Consider the following 15,636-nt stretch of genomic DNA (forward strand, 5'->3'; position numbering starts at 1 on the left):
GAGAGAGGGACAGAGAGAGAGAGAGAGAGAGAGAGAGAGGGACAGAGAGCGAGGGACAGAGAGAGAGAGAGCGAGAGGGACAGAGAGAGAGGGACAGAGAGAGAGAGAGAGAGAGAGGGACAGAGAGCGAGGGACAGAGAGAGAGAGAGAGAGAGAGAGGGACAGAGAGCGAGGGACAGAGACAGAGAGAGAGAGGGGGACAGAGAGCGAGGGACAGAGAGAGAGAGAGGGGGGGACAGAGACAGAGAGAGAGGGACAGAGACAGAGAGAGAAGGACAGAGACATAGATGGAGAGGACAGTGGAGAGGGACAGAGAGAGAGGGACAGAGAGAGAGAGAGAGAGAGAGAGGGACAGAGACATAGACGGAGAGGACAGTGGAGAAGGACAGAGAGAGGGACAGAGAGCAAGGGACAGAGACAGAGAGAGAGGGACAGAGAGCGAGGGACAGAGAGAGAGAGAGGAACAGAGAGCGAGGGACAGAGACAGAGAGAGAGGGACAGAGACAGATGGAGAGGACAGTGGAGAGGGACAGAGAGAGAGAGAGAGAGAGAGAGGGACAGAGAGCGAGGGACAGAGAGAGAGAGAGAGAGGAACAGAGAGCGAGGGAAAGAGAGAGAGAGAGAGAGAGGGACAGATACATAGACGGAGAGGACAGTGGAGAAGGACAGAGAGAGGGACAGAGAGCAAGGGACAGAGACAGAGGGACAGAGAGAGAGAGAGGAACAGAGAGCGAGGGACAGAGACAGAGAGAGAGGGACAGAGAGCGAGGGACAGAGAGAGAGGAACAGAGAGCGAGGGACAGAGAGAGAGGGACAGAGAGCGAGGGACAGAGACAGAGGGAGAGAGAGCGAGGGACAGAGATAGAGGGACAGAGAGAGAGGGACAGAGAGCGAGGGACAGAGAGAGAGAGAGAGAGAGGGACAGAGAGAGAGGGACAGAGAGCGAGGGACAGAGAGCGAGGGACAGGGACAGAGAGCGAGGGACAGGGACAGAGAGAGAGGGACAGGGACAGAGAGAGAGGGACAGAGAGCGAGGGACAGGGACAGAGAGAGAGGGACAGAGAGCGAGGGACAGGGACAGAGAGATAGGGACAGAGAGCGAGGGACAGAGAGCGAGAGAGAGAGAGAGGGACAGAGACAGAGAGACAGGGACAGCGTTCAGCTACAGGCTTCAGGGCAGGGTCAGAAAGACAAAGGTAAAAAAAGATTAAAGGGGGACTTCACTGGTTTTTAAATGCTAACTGATGGAATCAAATTGTACACAGTGGTGGTGAATGGAACCAGGTGTCAGTGTTCAATTCTGAAGCCCTTAAAGCTTCCTCACAGAGAGATCCTCATGAATACACAGTAATACACTGGTTTATCATAGTTTCAACTATAACCTAATGTCAGCAAGGCACCACCATCATCATCAACGATACGTATAGGCCTCTCATCCACTGCAGGGCCGAACCACAGAAAAACTTCATATCTGAGCAGCGAAAGGCTTAAAGAGCCAATCAGGAGACACCTAGGGCATTTAAGCCCCTCCCACAGAAGGGTTCTGTGGCCCTAATCAGGAGGAAAAACAGTCAGCGTCAGTGTTAGATCGGTTACCATCGGCGCTCAGAAGCAGTGGGAAAGAGGCCATAGTTTGATTGTGGGGTGTGATGTAGACTTGGAGACGCCTGGTTCCTCTTGCCACCACAGTGTGATGTAATCAGAGCTCTCCACAATCAGCCACTTCACACCGAAGCACTCTGAAGGAATCAACGGCTGAATCAGCTACAATCTGAAGGTGAAATCCCCCTTTAACGTCAGGCTGGCGGTGTAGGGACGGTCACGGAGGGGCAGCAGAGGGGATGGAGCGCCTGGGACAGCCTGCAGGTGGAGGAAAGGGCAAATCCCTGACGTGTCTGAACCTGCCCTTAGTCACCGGGGGTCTCCCCCTGGGCTTTGCTCTGATCCTGTGCCTGTGTCTCAGACTCTTTTCTAGAGGACACTCACTGGGTTTCAGTTGTTCCTTGAAAGTTGGAACCCTCTTCCAGTTGAAGACAGCAGTGGATCTGTTCGTGATAGACATCCCCTAGTCCTTAAGTAATGGTCTGGATTTTCCCAGCAACACACACACACACACGCAAACGGGTCCTAACCTGCAGCAGAGGGTCTACAGGCTGTAAACATAGCAGCCAGTTAGTTAGGGTTTCTAATAAAGTGACCAGATTCTGGAAGACTACTGTTCTCACAGCAAACACAGTCCTCTCTGGTTTGTGTTCATTCAGAAGCTCCACACCTTTTAATGCAATGCTAAGCTATGGGCCCGGAGGGGTATAAAGTCCCCAGTACTCAGCTGTGGTCATTATCTACATCCATCACAGTATTTCTGGACCTCGCCACTGATGAAACGATTGTTTCCCCGGTTGTTAGTGTTTTAAATCCACAGTTGTGAAGCCAGTGCAGATGTTTACACGTGAACGAGGGCATGATGACGTGTGAGGCGTGTTATAACAGGCCCAACAGCAGAGCAGCAGAGACGGGTGTGTGACTACTAAAGGATGCTCCTGCGGACGGACGGAGGGGAGCGTTTCCACAGCTGTGACGAAGAGGAGGAATCTGTTTCTATGGCAACGTGCTCCTCGTGTTTGTCTCTGCATCCTCCTGGATCATCCGCCGTAAACTCTCATGACCCTTTAAAGGGGACATATTATGAAACAAATCCTTTGTTCAGTGAATACACTCATTAAGGTGTGAATCTGGAGCCCACCAACCCACACACTGTTGAACAGAGCCCACCCAGTCAGTCCTCTGTGAGCTCCCTAAGTCTAATAACACGGGATAAAACGAGCCGTTCTGATTCTGCTCCACTTCTGACGTCAAGTGCAGAGACTTTAGAATGGCCCCGCCCCCTCGTCTGAGTCTGGCCAATCACAGCGCTGGACCCGTGTTTATGTGAGAGCGCAAAGACGAGGTTAAAGACAAAGAGCGCAGAGAAATAAGAGCACTGAGTAAAAACGGAGGAGAAAGAGAACAGAGGTAAAACAGCTAAAAACCAGAGCTTCTGCTCCTCGCTCCTCACTGCTGTGCGCTCGGGGTCGGGGCGAACAGAAAGCGACTCATTATCACAACTGGTGGGTTAATGTCTAGAGCTTCTTCTGCCAGGTGACCCCCCCCCCCCTCACCCCACGACCTTCCTGAGTTTCTGGGGGCTGGATCTGTAGCCGACCTGTGCCAGAACCGAGCCCCTCACACCGGCCCCACTGATGATGTATTCTTGGTTCAGCATCTTCTGGTGTAAAAGGACTATGTGATGTGTTGTTTATCTGTACTCTCATTTGACTTGAGTGAGACATTACTGAGACATTAGTGTTAGGGCGTAGTATCAGCACGGACGGAGGTGACGAGTCCCCACCAATATCCAGGGGTTACTGAACTGTCCTCACCAATGATTTAACCCCCTGCAGAAAGGGTTAAATCACGTTCTCTACTCGAGTCCTTCCTCCCTGTAACATAGGGCCGGTGTGATTGGCTGAGCCTTTCCCTGCTGGTCACGTGAGACTCTGAAGCTACGTTTGGTTCTCACAAGAGAGACTTACTGTGAAAGACTCAGGGGAAACGTGGGTGACACATGGGGTCAGAAGGGAGTGAGTGGCTCTGAATGGTTTGTAAATTAACTGTGTGGATTCATAGGTCCCCACCAATGTCAAGAGCAAATCTACACCCTTGTCTTAGTGAGACATTAGTGAAGCTGGAACGGAAGGAGGATCTAGGACCTGACAGAGAGGACAGTGGGGAGAGAGAGCACTAACAAACAGCCATACGCAAACACACAAACATGGTCACTCACACACACACACACACAGAGGCACTGAGCTAAACACACTCGGAGGAGAACACTAGCAGCCTACAGAGGCCTGACCAGTGGAACAGACACACTCTGGACTCTACGTGTCTCCACTGTCCCGTACTAACGCTGACCTGTCCGGCACTTCCTCTGCTGCCTCCTCCTCAGGAGCCTCCACACTGCCCCCCTCTGCCCCTGTGGATCCAAGAGACCCCCGGGACCCTGATGATGCTGCCCCCTCTGCTGATCCGGGTGTTCCAGCTGTCCCAGCCGCTGCTGCTCCTCCTCCCTCCCCTGCAGCAGCAGGAGCAGCAGCACTGTCCTCTCCCTGAGACTGACTCTCCTGGAGCGCCTCGACACGGCTACTTTTACACACACACACAAACATACACACGAACACACATATACATGGCACATGGACACACAGCCACATGCATAAGACACATACACACACGCATACAAACACACAGATGCAGAGAGACGCATAATAAATGGAAAAACAGACACAAAAATATGCGGAGAAAACAGGTGTGTATACAAAATATGTGCAGACAATTTTAAAATGACAAACAGACAGATGTGTATAAAAACAGACAGACATGTAGAAATGAATGCAGACAGACAGACATGCGTAAACGATGCAGACAGACAGACCGACAGACAGACGTGTAAATGAATGCAGACAGACAGACATGTGTAAACAATGCAGACAGACAGACATGTAGAAATGAATGCAGACAGACAGACAGACATGTGTAAACGATACAGACAGACGTGTAAACGATGCAGACAGACAGACAGACATGTGTAAATGATGCAGACAGACAGACGTGTAAACGATGCAGACAGACAGACAGAAACAGAGGCCACAGTCCGAGAGGAAGCATGCAGGACAGAAGAGAGAAGAGATGAAGTAAGCATGCGCACATGCAGACACCATCTACGTAACTCATGAAAACACATCATCACATCCAACAGAACAGTGAAGGACAGAGTGAGCAGCGGCGGCGCGGAGGAAGACCACCCACTCGAGAGCCAACCCCCAGCAATAAACATGTTCTAAAGCAGCAGGCATGAGCTAAAGCTTAGTTAGCAGACGTGACGACTGCGCAGTTTCGCCTTCAAATGCAGATGATCAGCCGAGACGCGGTGGTGCATGTTGACGGATAGTTTGCCTCTTTAGATCTGCACCAGCGCCGCGAGGCTAATGTGGCTAACAAGTCATGGAAAAATTTGTAGCGTGATTAGCATGGTGCTAACTTCAAACCTACACCATTATACCATCACATGCTTTCAGAAGAGATTTTACACAGCGTGATCCATCATTTTAAACACCAGCTCACACCAAAGTGCTTTTTATTCCCTAAAGAAACACGATTATAGTCCATAGAGCGGGTCTCCCACATAGGGGCATGTTTAAACGAGGTTTAGTACAGAATCAGTGACACACAGGCTGTGATCATCGGGGTGTAAACACAATGTGGTTTGTCCACATATAATTCATGTAACTCCACCCTCTAATTTCAATTATCCCCGCCCTCTCACTGCTGAGAAGATGGAGGACGATCATTGGTGGAGCACAACTGATTGGACGATCAGATAACAGTGATTGGTGGTTAATGCCAAGTGTAAAAAACAGGGCCTGAAGCATTTAGCTTGATGCTAAATGGTGGGCTATAATCGTCCAGTACTTGTTAGCTATGTTAGCTCCTGTTTAAAACTAAAACTATGGAACACTACACAACTTTTAAAGTTGGAGCAGACTAGAAAGAGCCTGGATATCTTACACTACACAACAGGTGTTTGTTGCCAGATTTTATCGACTAAACATGCCCCCAAACATGGGACCGTTGTTCCCTAGGAGACAGAGGTATAAACATAAAAGTCAGCACCGTCTCTCCACACTGCAGAGGGAGCTGGATTTGAGTAGAACGGCACATACTGGAGACTGCTTCCCTCCTTAAACGGTCCAGAAGTGACTGATGTGCAGCAGTGGTGCACTCCACAATGTCGTTTTTGCATAATTTAAGGTGGAACGAAGAATTAAAATGAAGGCTGTAATGGCTGTAAATATCACAGTTGGGGCCCCTCCCCTCAGACCGAATCTGCGGACTACATCCGAGGAGCACAGACTAGGCCTGACTGGACATCGCAGATAAAAATTACGTAGTGTAACCCCAGCTTAAGGCAATCACACCTCCGACACCAGACGTGTCCCGGCTGATATCTTCTTTCACTCCGAGAGCTCTACCTTAATCTTCACCTCAAGCCTGCTGCCTCCCTCAGCCACAAGCTCCCACTCCCTGGAGTCCACGTCTGGTTCAGTTTAAGACAAGCAGAACCAAACCTGATCTCCACCAGACGCAGGGGCTGGAGCTCATAAGGGGCTCAGAGAGGTGGTGCTCATGGCTGGAGTTAGTTGAAGTCAGGTCACTGGTGCCATAGACCACGGAAGGGGTTGTAGGTAACTGGGGCCAAGCGTCTGCGGCTAAATTTAAACCCATTACAGTCCAACTCAAAGACAACAATCAGACATAAAGAATTGCCCCGCCCCCTCGTCTGAGTCTGCTGAGCGCTGGACTCGTGTTTATGTGAGAGCGCAAAGACGAGGTTAAACGCAGCAAAACAGACACAACGAGCGCGGAGAAATAGAGTAAAAATGACTAAAATCCAGAGCTTCTGCTCCTCGCTCCTCACTGCTGTGCGCTCGGGGTCGGGGTGAACAGAGAGCGGCTCATTATCATTTAAAGGAACAGGTGCTGAAAGCGGGCGTTCTGAACAGGGGCTGTTTACACAGGGGGAGAACACTGCTGTGGGGTTTGGACCAAAGCAGGTCACAGACGTTTCTTTAAGAAACAGAACTATGTTCCACTGTGGGGACCCCAACCCTGAATCCCCGTTCCGTGGTCTATGTCTCGGACCCAATAGTGAAAGATCAGACTGGACTCACCTGATCCTGCGAGTGGCCCGGGCTCTCTCCGACTGGACAGACATGTAGCTCGCGCTGCTAAGCCGAGACGCACTCGACATAGCGGACACGTCGCTTACATCACTGTCCGACGACTTCATGGAGAGACTGTCCGTCCCTCGCTGTGGGGGTGGGGGGGAGAACAAACACATATCGATAGCAACTTTTGAGTTACAGAAGTAGCCCAATGAGAGTCAGGGTTAGGAGTCTAGCCCAGGACTCTTACTGTTGTAGCACACATACCACTACATAAAACCACCTCCTTGTTTCTAGACTCACTCCACTGACCACACAGGAGCACTTTGTAGTTCTACAACTGCACACTGTAGTCTGTCTGTTGCTCTGCATACTTTATTCAAACCCCCCCCCCCCCGTTCCTCAGCGCTCAGGACCCCCACAGAGCAGGTGTGATGTGGTGGTGGATCATTCTCAGCGCTGCAGTGACACTGATGTGGTGGTGGTGTGTTAGTGTGTGTTGTGCTGGTGTAGAGTGGATCAGACACAGCAGTGCTGCTGGAGTTTTTAAACCCCTCAGCGTCTGGACCAAGAACAGTCCACCGACCAAAAACATCCAGCCGACAGCGTCCTGTGTCACTGATGAAGGACTAGAGGACGAGCGACACACACTGTGCAGCGACAGATGAGCTACTGTCTCTGACTCTACATCTACAAGGTGGACCAACGAGGGAGGAGTGTCTCACAGAGTGGACAGAGAGTGGACACAGGGTTTAAAAACTCCAGCAGCACTGCTGTGTCTGATCCACTCTACACCAGCACAACACACACTAACACACCACCACCACGTCAGTGTCAATGAGGCAAACAATGTAATTGTAGAACTACAAAGTGCACAATGCACAGTGAGTGTGGAAACAAGGAGGTGAAATTTTTATCATATGCTCTTCACAATAAAAGGCTCATCTCCGAACACACATCAGATGATGGTTTTCCTGTGAAGAGCGTACAACCCAAAGGTGGCCACTGTTGCCTGTGCCACACACACACACACACACTGTGTATGGTTATAATTGTGACAGAGAGGGGACACACTGGGATGAACCCCCCATGTGTGAACTCTTCAAAGAACCAGTCACTTACAATATGACTAAAGTTCACATTTATTCATATTCATTTTCATATTTAATGAGCCAGGGCTGCATAAAAACACCTGACCTTTTTTCCAGCACGCAACCAGACCACAGAGAATGGTGAACACTGACTTTAAACACAACAAGTACAAAGCATGCAACCAGCGACAGCTCTGACGTCCATGGATTGAGAGTTGTGGGGTTATTTTTACATCTCGACATGTTGAGAACGAGAGAGAGAGAGAGAGAGATGACAGATGGGAACTCAATACTGTGTGACAAAGTTAAGACGTATGGTAAACAGGAGTTGCTAAAACTCTCCAAACACGTCCACACAGAGCGAGCGAGCATGAGAGAGAGAGAGAGAGAGAGAGAGAGAATGTGCTGGTTATATAACTCGTCTTCTGAAGCTTGCCATCAGCCCTGCACTCGTCTTTGTAGTTGTAAATATGAGGAAGCGTCCTGGGAACAGAGCTGACAGAGACCTGATGCTTTAAATAACCCTGAGGAAGCCACCTCTCGAGAACAGAGAGCCCTGTGAGGGTAAGTCTCAGTGGTCATACAGAAGCAGAGGCCTCACAGAGCAGAGGTGACACTCCAGCAGGCGAGAAAATCATCAGCGGCTGCGCAGTAATGCCCTGCAGGAGCTTTGGAGCATTCTGGGTCTGTACTGACCACTGCACTAGAGATAAGCCTCCTTTAAACCTCCATTAACCATCACTATCACTCCCTGAGCAGAGCAAACCACCCTGTGGACCCTCACATCTGTAAGATACTCCGATGAACCAAACATTAAGGCCACCGTTGAGAGATACAGCAATCAGCCCCAGCATTAAAACCACTGCCAGGTGAAGTGAACACCACTGAGGATCTGGTTACAGCGCCCCCTGTTGAGGACGGGGGTGGGGGGTGTATCAGGCGGTGAGTGAAGGGTCAGCTCCTGTAGTTGATGAGTGAATCAGGAGAAATGGTCAGTGGAGGGCCACACCGTGGTGGTTATAATGTTTTGGCTGGAGCGTCTCCAGATCTCAGGTCTGTGGGGAGTTCCCGGTGTGCAGTAGTCAGTACCGACCCGAAGTGGTCAGAGGGGGAGTGAGCGGTGAGCGGAGACAGAAAGCTATCACAGGAGGAAGGTTAAGACTCTTCTTTGTTCTAAGATGCTTTTGGGAAATTAAATGTCTCCACGAAATGAACAGAAGTCTAAGTACTGTCCACATAATTCATAGGTACATGACTGTGTGTGTGTGTGTTTTGTGGGGTGCCTGTTTCCTGTCCACTCCTGACACAGAGCAGCACAGAGCAGATGCAGTCCAGTGTCAGACATGCTCATAAACGGAGCACTGAGGTCTCTCCTGCTCTGGAGACTGTTGTTCTCAGTGCTGTCTCTGCAGAGTTACTCCATGCAGATGATTCACTGGTTGAATGTTCCTTCATAAGTAAGGACAGGTTTTGTGCAGAAGGCCAGAGTGCAAATCAGCACCGTCAAACCTGACGCACTGCACATCTCCCGTCCCTGCAGGTAAGGGCTGTGAGCCTACGTCAGTCGGAGGAGTTTTAGTACATCATGGTGTGACACATGAGAGACGGAGGTAACACAGACATTGTATGGCACCACAGTGGTAAAGATGGAGCTGAGCTGTGAAGGGGATCTACGTCCTAGTGTTCCCCAGCATGCGCCTGGGACCATTCTTGGCTGGGTGAGGTGCTCAGAGTAGAGACAGTGGTAGTTCATGCCGAGAGGAGCCAGTTGTGGTGGTTATGGAGTCAAGTAAGGATGCATCCCGCTGGAGGTGTACCAGGCACGGCCAAACAGGAGGAGATCCAGGAGTAGACCCAAGACTTGCAGGAGGGATTACACCTGAAGATGCCCCAGGAAGAGCTGGAAGTGGCTGGGTACACAGACAACGATGGGGCTTTTTCCACTGCATGGTACCTACACTACTCGACTCTACTCTCTGTTTGGTTCCTGGGACCTGGTTTGTTCTGCACTACCACAGCTTCCCCACCGAAATATAGCTGGTGAAATCGCAAAGCCTCAACAACGGTTACGGTGTTTACTCATGGTGTATCGGCGTGTTGTTGTTGTTTGGGACTGAACACAGCTCCGTCATCAGTTCAGACAGATCAGTAGAGTTTGTTCCTTCCTTGTTGCAGCGTCCAGCTCTCGCTGGATTCTTTCGTCGGCCACCGATCCAAGGAGCGTTTGAACCTCTTCAAAAGACCACGGCGTCATTTTACGAGCTGCCGTCGTGAGTCGGATAAAAACAAACGTGATCTCTGCTGCAGCTGGAGATTTTACAGATGGAGAGTTGGTGCTGGTCGTCTGCGTTGCGTGGCGTAGAGTGACGACTCTCTCTGGACGATCAGCGCTCTGCAAGGTTTACACGCCACGGTTTAGTCCCTACTCGACTCGCTCTGAACCACTAGAGAACAGCCACTAAACAAGAACCCGCTTCCAGAACCAGGACCTGATTTACCTCATGAAGAAGTGAAAAACTGTAAAGTAGAATAGAGTAGGTACCATGCAGTGGAAAAGCACCACTACTCTATACACACTGATGATGATGATGATATTATCTGGGTTCTGACTGCATGCACATTTGGGTGTGTTTTCAAATTCTGGTCTAAAATGCCACAGTGAAACTGAACTTCGTTCCAGAGAGGACCATCTTGCCCTCCTCTATCCCTCAGAACGTTTGTCACTTGCGATGTGGACACCGTCTGAAGATCATTGGAAATAAATCAGATGCTCCTCTCTGTTGGCTGATCCTTGTGTACCTCCCTCAGGAGACGTTCATCAGATAAATGAAGCACCTCAGTGAGTTTCTGCTCCTCGCTCCTCACTGCCGTGCACTCAGGTCGGGGCGAACAGTGACGCATTGTCATTTAAAGGAAAAGGGCGTTAAAACAGGTCGTTCTGAACAGGGCCTGCCCGGGGGGAGGGGCTGCTGTGGGGGCATTTCTTTGACCCAAGACCCAGAATTGTGTTCCCTTGTGGAAAAGGGGGAGGTTATGTCTCTTTTAAGAAGATTGCATTTGATCTCTGTAAGTGCTGTCAGCCAAATAAATGTGTAATGAGTGTCTGCAGTGTGTTAGCCGTGAGAAAAAAAAATACATACCTTGGATGGATCCTTCAGAGAACCTGTACACAGAGAGAGAGAGAGATTAAAGGCAATGAATCTGAGCTTCCACAGTGAGACCGGCAGCATCAGCTCTGTAGAGCCTTCCTCAACAATAATGAATCCCTTCCTAGAATCATTCTCTCAGGGATCAGTAATGTGTTGTAAATGCCATAGAAACAAACTGTGAAACCCTCGTCCAAACATGGAAACAGGACGAGTGATGTATAAAGCATGTAACATCCCCAAATGACTGTTTTTGTCCAATCTGCCCAAGAAAAAATCATGTGATCTGGGTTCAGGAAAAGAAGATCAAGTCTGAGGACACACATCATCTGAACGTCAGCTGTGTTTCTGCCTCCTGTCTCTGAGAAAGCATGTATTTGCCCCCGACCCGAGATGTTCCCCAGCACTGTGTGTGATCAGGGGAGATACAGTGATGGGTGGAAGACACAACGACTAATAATCAGATGGAAAATAGGCAAGATGTTTGCAGATAAACAGATTTCCAATGTGTACAACTGGTGTCAGAAGTGGGATATTTTCAACTTCAGGCAATATCAACCACAACAGCAGCCCTCTCTGAACAGAATTTCCATACTATTTACCTGCATCAAGTTTTATGAGGCACTTAAACATATTTCTACATCACCACAGACTGCCAAGACACCGAGCCGAGAGGAGAAAACACGAGCTCCCTCTGAACTCCCATTGACTCCCCCCACTTACATATCAGTGACAGCAAGAGAAACACAGGGCTTTCTATTTGAGATTCCTTTGTCAGTCCCAGTCTGAATATTATTCATTATAGTACACACACACACACTGAGATTCAGTACAATACCTGTATCTCCGTTCTCGGTCACTGCCTCTACTGCCATGTTGTGACACAGAGATGAAGATGAGACACGGGCAAAACAAAGACAAACACGTAAAACAAAATGGTAGGGCTGTCACTATCAACTGATTGATGGTCATTAAAGGCCCAGCAAAAATAGGGTTTCTGGACAACAACAAACTACACAGAAAATTTCAAACTTTCAGTTTAATGAGAAAACGTAGAACATCTTGTGAAGGGAAACACCACCCTGGAGGAAAAGGGAGGCCTTGCCCTTAAGCGAGTGAGTGCCTTGCATCCTGATGAACCCACCCACTCAATCCTCAGAGACACCCACCAGCTCTCCAGCACAGATTCAACAGCAGACTCAGTCCCTTTCCCTCCTCCGGGGAGTGGAAGGTGGTTTTGAGTTTGCACAGTTGGGTTCTGCAGGATGCGAGGCACTCCCTCGCTTAAGGGCAAGGCCTCCCTGTTCCTCCAGGGTGAAGTTTACCTTCAGTAGGGACTCCCACCTTTCAGTTTCAGGTTATGAATGGCCGTGGGGGGTCTGTGTGTGCTCCAGCACAAGCACAACACTGTTATCGCCCCTGTTACCATGACACTAAGCCAATTCACTGTAATTAAGTCAGTGTATTCATCCAGTATTTGCTTTTAAGACAGTACTTGTGGTTTGTGACAGCCCTACGGTAGTACAACAAGAAAACTCTCTCTCTCTCTCACACACACACACACACACACACACACACAATGAACAGACAAGGAACATGCATGTTAATTACTCTAAAGAGAGAGGACGTCAGAGACATTCCTGAGGAAAACACCACAGCAGACACCGAGCCGCCAACACGGGGGGCTTCTACAACAACATCTCTACCGCAGACGGCCTCGACCAGCGCCGGAGTATAATAACCACTCCATTACTGCTCGCTAATGTGGCTCTCTACTGCAGGGAGGAAGCTGTGTGTGTGTGTGTGTTTCCATGAGGTCTAAAGCTTTACGTGTGTCATTAACTCATTAACATCACTGTGTGCTCCATTCACTCCTGACACTCCACTCCTCTTCCATTAGTGTGATTCCTTCCTGCACGGCCCATGGAGTGAGGGAGTGAAGGAGTGAGGGAGTGAAGGAGTGAGGGGACCTAACCAGTCATTTATGGCGACTCTAGGCCCAGGCCAATGAGATCCAGCCATTCATTCTGTCTGACTCTGAGCTCTGTGCATGCACACAACCCCAGGAATTTAGTTCAGTGGTGAGTCTTAATCACGTACAGCCAGTGGTGTGTGTGTGTGTGTGTGTGTGTGTGTGTGTGTGTTTATCCAGTCCTGTGGTGTGACAGTCATGTACTGTGTGCCTCTGAGTCTCTGTTTCTAACCTCCTTCAGATCTTCTGAAGATGTGCTTTTGGAAGATATCAGAGAAAAGAAGCAAGGGTTTAAATCATCATTAACCCCCGAACAACTGATGCTGACTGAGATGTTCGTTTGGGCTTCAGTTGCCACAGCAACAGGAATGAAGAGAGAGAGAGAGAGAGAGAGAGAGAGAGAGAGAGAGAGAGAGAGGAAGAGAGAGAAAGAGAGAGAGAGAGAGAAAAAGAAAGAGGGAGAGAGAAAGAAAGAGAGGGAGAAAGAGAGAGACAGAGACAGAGAGAGACAGAGAGAGAGAAAGAGAGAGAGAGAGAGAGAGAAAGAGAGAGAGAGACAGAGAGAGAGAGAGAGACAGAGAGAGAGAGAGAGAGACTGAGAGAGAGAGAAAGAGAGCGAGAGAGACAGAGAGAGACTAAGAGAGAGAGACAGAGAGAGAGACTGAGAGAGAGAGAGAGAGAGAGAGAGAGAGAGAAAAGCAGAAGGCAGAAGCACACTCCATTTAGCTCTACAGCTCATAATACCCCCCCCCCCACGTGTCTGCACACAGTTCTGAATCCTGAAGGTGTTCACTGTCTGAGAGGTGGCGCGTGACGCTGAGGGGCGTTGGTGAAGGTTGCAGGAGTCAGCGCAGCACTGTAGCACATCTGTCCTCTATCCCTTCACCAGCCGTCAGAGCTGCTCTTGTCTGGATGATTTTGGGTGGAGACCCAGGCGTAGAGGAGGACTGATAAACTACGGTGTGTGTACAGTCCGTGTACCTTTGGGCCGTTTGATTCTCATTGTGAATGGGAATAAACACATTGGATTTTCCTAATTTCCAGTTTTCAGATCAGAAATCGGCTGAGAGGTTTTTCCAATTTCCCATTTCAATACGAATATCGACCGGCCACAAACCGTACACAGACCACACATCAGCTTACTGCAGGTCTGAGACTGAAGCTTCTAATGGTGCTTTCCCACTGCATGGACTCTCCTCTCCCCGGAAATGTAGCTGAAGATGACGCAAACCAGCGTCTCTAACGGGAACAGTTGGATGACGACTCTCTCCGGGCAATCAAGGCACCTCACTCAGGGTTTACTCGGCTCGCTCAGAACCACGAGAGAGCAGGGCCTAAAAAAAGAACCCGGTGCCAGGACTAGGACCAAATTTACCTGATGGAGAAGTGAAGAAGCCGAGTACAGTTGAGTAGAGGAGGTAACACGCAGTGGAAAAGTGCCATAGTTGTTTAATATCCTTTCTACAGGTAGAGTTATAAAGTCTGAAAGCACACCACTACACAGCACTGACAACCAGAGAAACTCCCAAAGGCAAACTGGACTGCAGGCTGATTCACACTTCCACCTGCAAACGTGTGCCGGACACTCTCATAGGTGCCTGTCAACAATAGTGCGGTAGGGGGCAGTATTTAACACAGTACCTAAATCATTGTGACGCTCCACTGAGCTGTAACAGGGAGAATACAGCCTCTGTCTCTGCTACTCTGGTCTCAGCACTGCAGAAACTGCACTATGTAATATTCAGTGGAAGTTAGGACACGTCAATGCTGTAAAGGTGAATTACACTCTATGTAAACTGTAGGGGGAGCCCTGGAGCAAACATACCAAACCTTACGTAGTGTTTTACCTGCTTTAACACGGCTAAACAAGGTGAGCGCCTGGTAATACCGCACTGCAACACTAGAGGGCCGTACATGTGACAGCTCCGCCTCCTCTTTAGCGCCCCCAAGGGGTAGGGTTTCTTAGAAGAGACGTGCGCCCAAACCCTTATGTTTTGGTGTCGTTAACGTTGTAGAAGGAAGTATAAATCAGCCTCGTTGGGCCCTAAGGGGTCGAAAGGGTGGGCTCAGGGGCCCGAACTACGCTCCATACCAGACGCTTTCTTCTGCTGGTCTTCCCACGTCACCTCTGATATTGCAACACAAACACAAACAGGGGGTCAGGGAAAAGTCAGAGCTGATACACTCTGTGGCCAAACGTTTGTGGACAGCTGCTAATGCTGAGGGGGGGCTTCATGGTTCTCTAGGGTCCTAGGTTCCAGCGTGTGCCCTTGGGGCATCTGAATTCACTACTCCAGAGGGAGAGGGGTTGATAACAAACATTTGGCCCGAGAGTGTGATTAGTTCAAGCACACGCAGCGTAACGAGTTGTCCATACTATGGGTCTATCAGAACATACAGGAAACACCAGCTACTGCTTCCTTCCTCACAGAGCACTCTCCACATACGAGACTCTGGGAGAGTTACTGTGGCACCATCTGCTGGTCAATGGTGCTCAAAGCGGACAGATTATGAAAAAAAATATACCACTTGTTCAGCGCATGTGCACATTAAAGTGGGGGTCTTGAGCCCACCAACCCTCACACTGTGAAACATGACCCTCCAGTCAGGCCCAGCGCTGTGATTGGACAGACTCAGACGAGGGGGCGGGGCCATTCTAAAGT

The 15,636-nt window shown here is 49.6% G+C and overlaps 1 protein-coding gene across 3 annotated transcripts in view; it reads right to left on the reverse strand.

Annotated features, from left to right (window-relative positions):
* Positions 1-15,636, reverse strand: part of rims2b (regulating synaptic membrane exocytosis 2b) — a 172,654-nt gene that overhangs the window by 18,685 nt on the left and 138,333 nt on the right. For all 3 annotated transcript variants that reach the window (XM_066674038.1, XM_066674037.1, XM_066674040.1), the window contains 2 exons: positions 10,996-11,018; positions 6,771-6,910 (listed from right to left, as the gene is read on the reverse strand). In XM_066674038.1, coding sequence (XP_066530135.1) covers positions 6,771-6,910; positions 10,996-11,018 — 163 coding nt within the window. The remainder of the gene's footprint in view (positions 1-6,770; positions 6,911-10,995; positions 11,019-15,636) is intronic.

The sequence above is a fragment of the Hoplias malabaricus genome, chromosome 6, assembly GCF_029633855.1.
Source record: "Hoplias malabaricus isolate fHopMal1 chromosome 6, fHopMal1.hap1, whole genome shotgun sequence".
Lineage (NCBI taxonomy): Eukaryota > Metazoa > Chordata > Actinopteri > Characiformes > Erythrinidae > Hoplias > Hoplias malabaricus.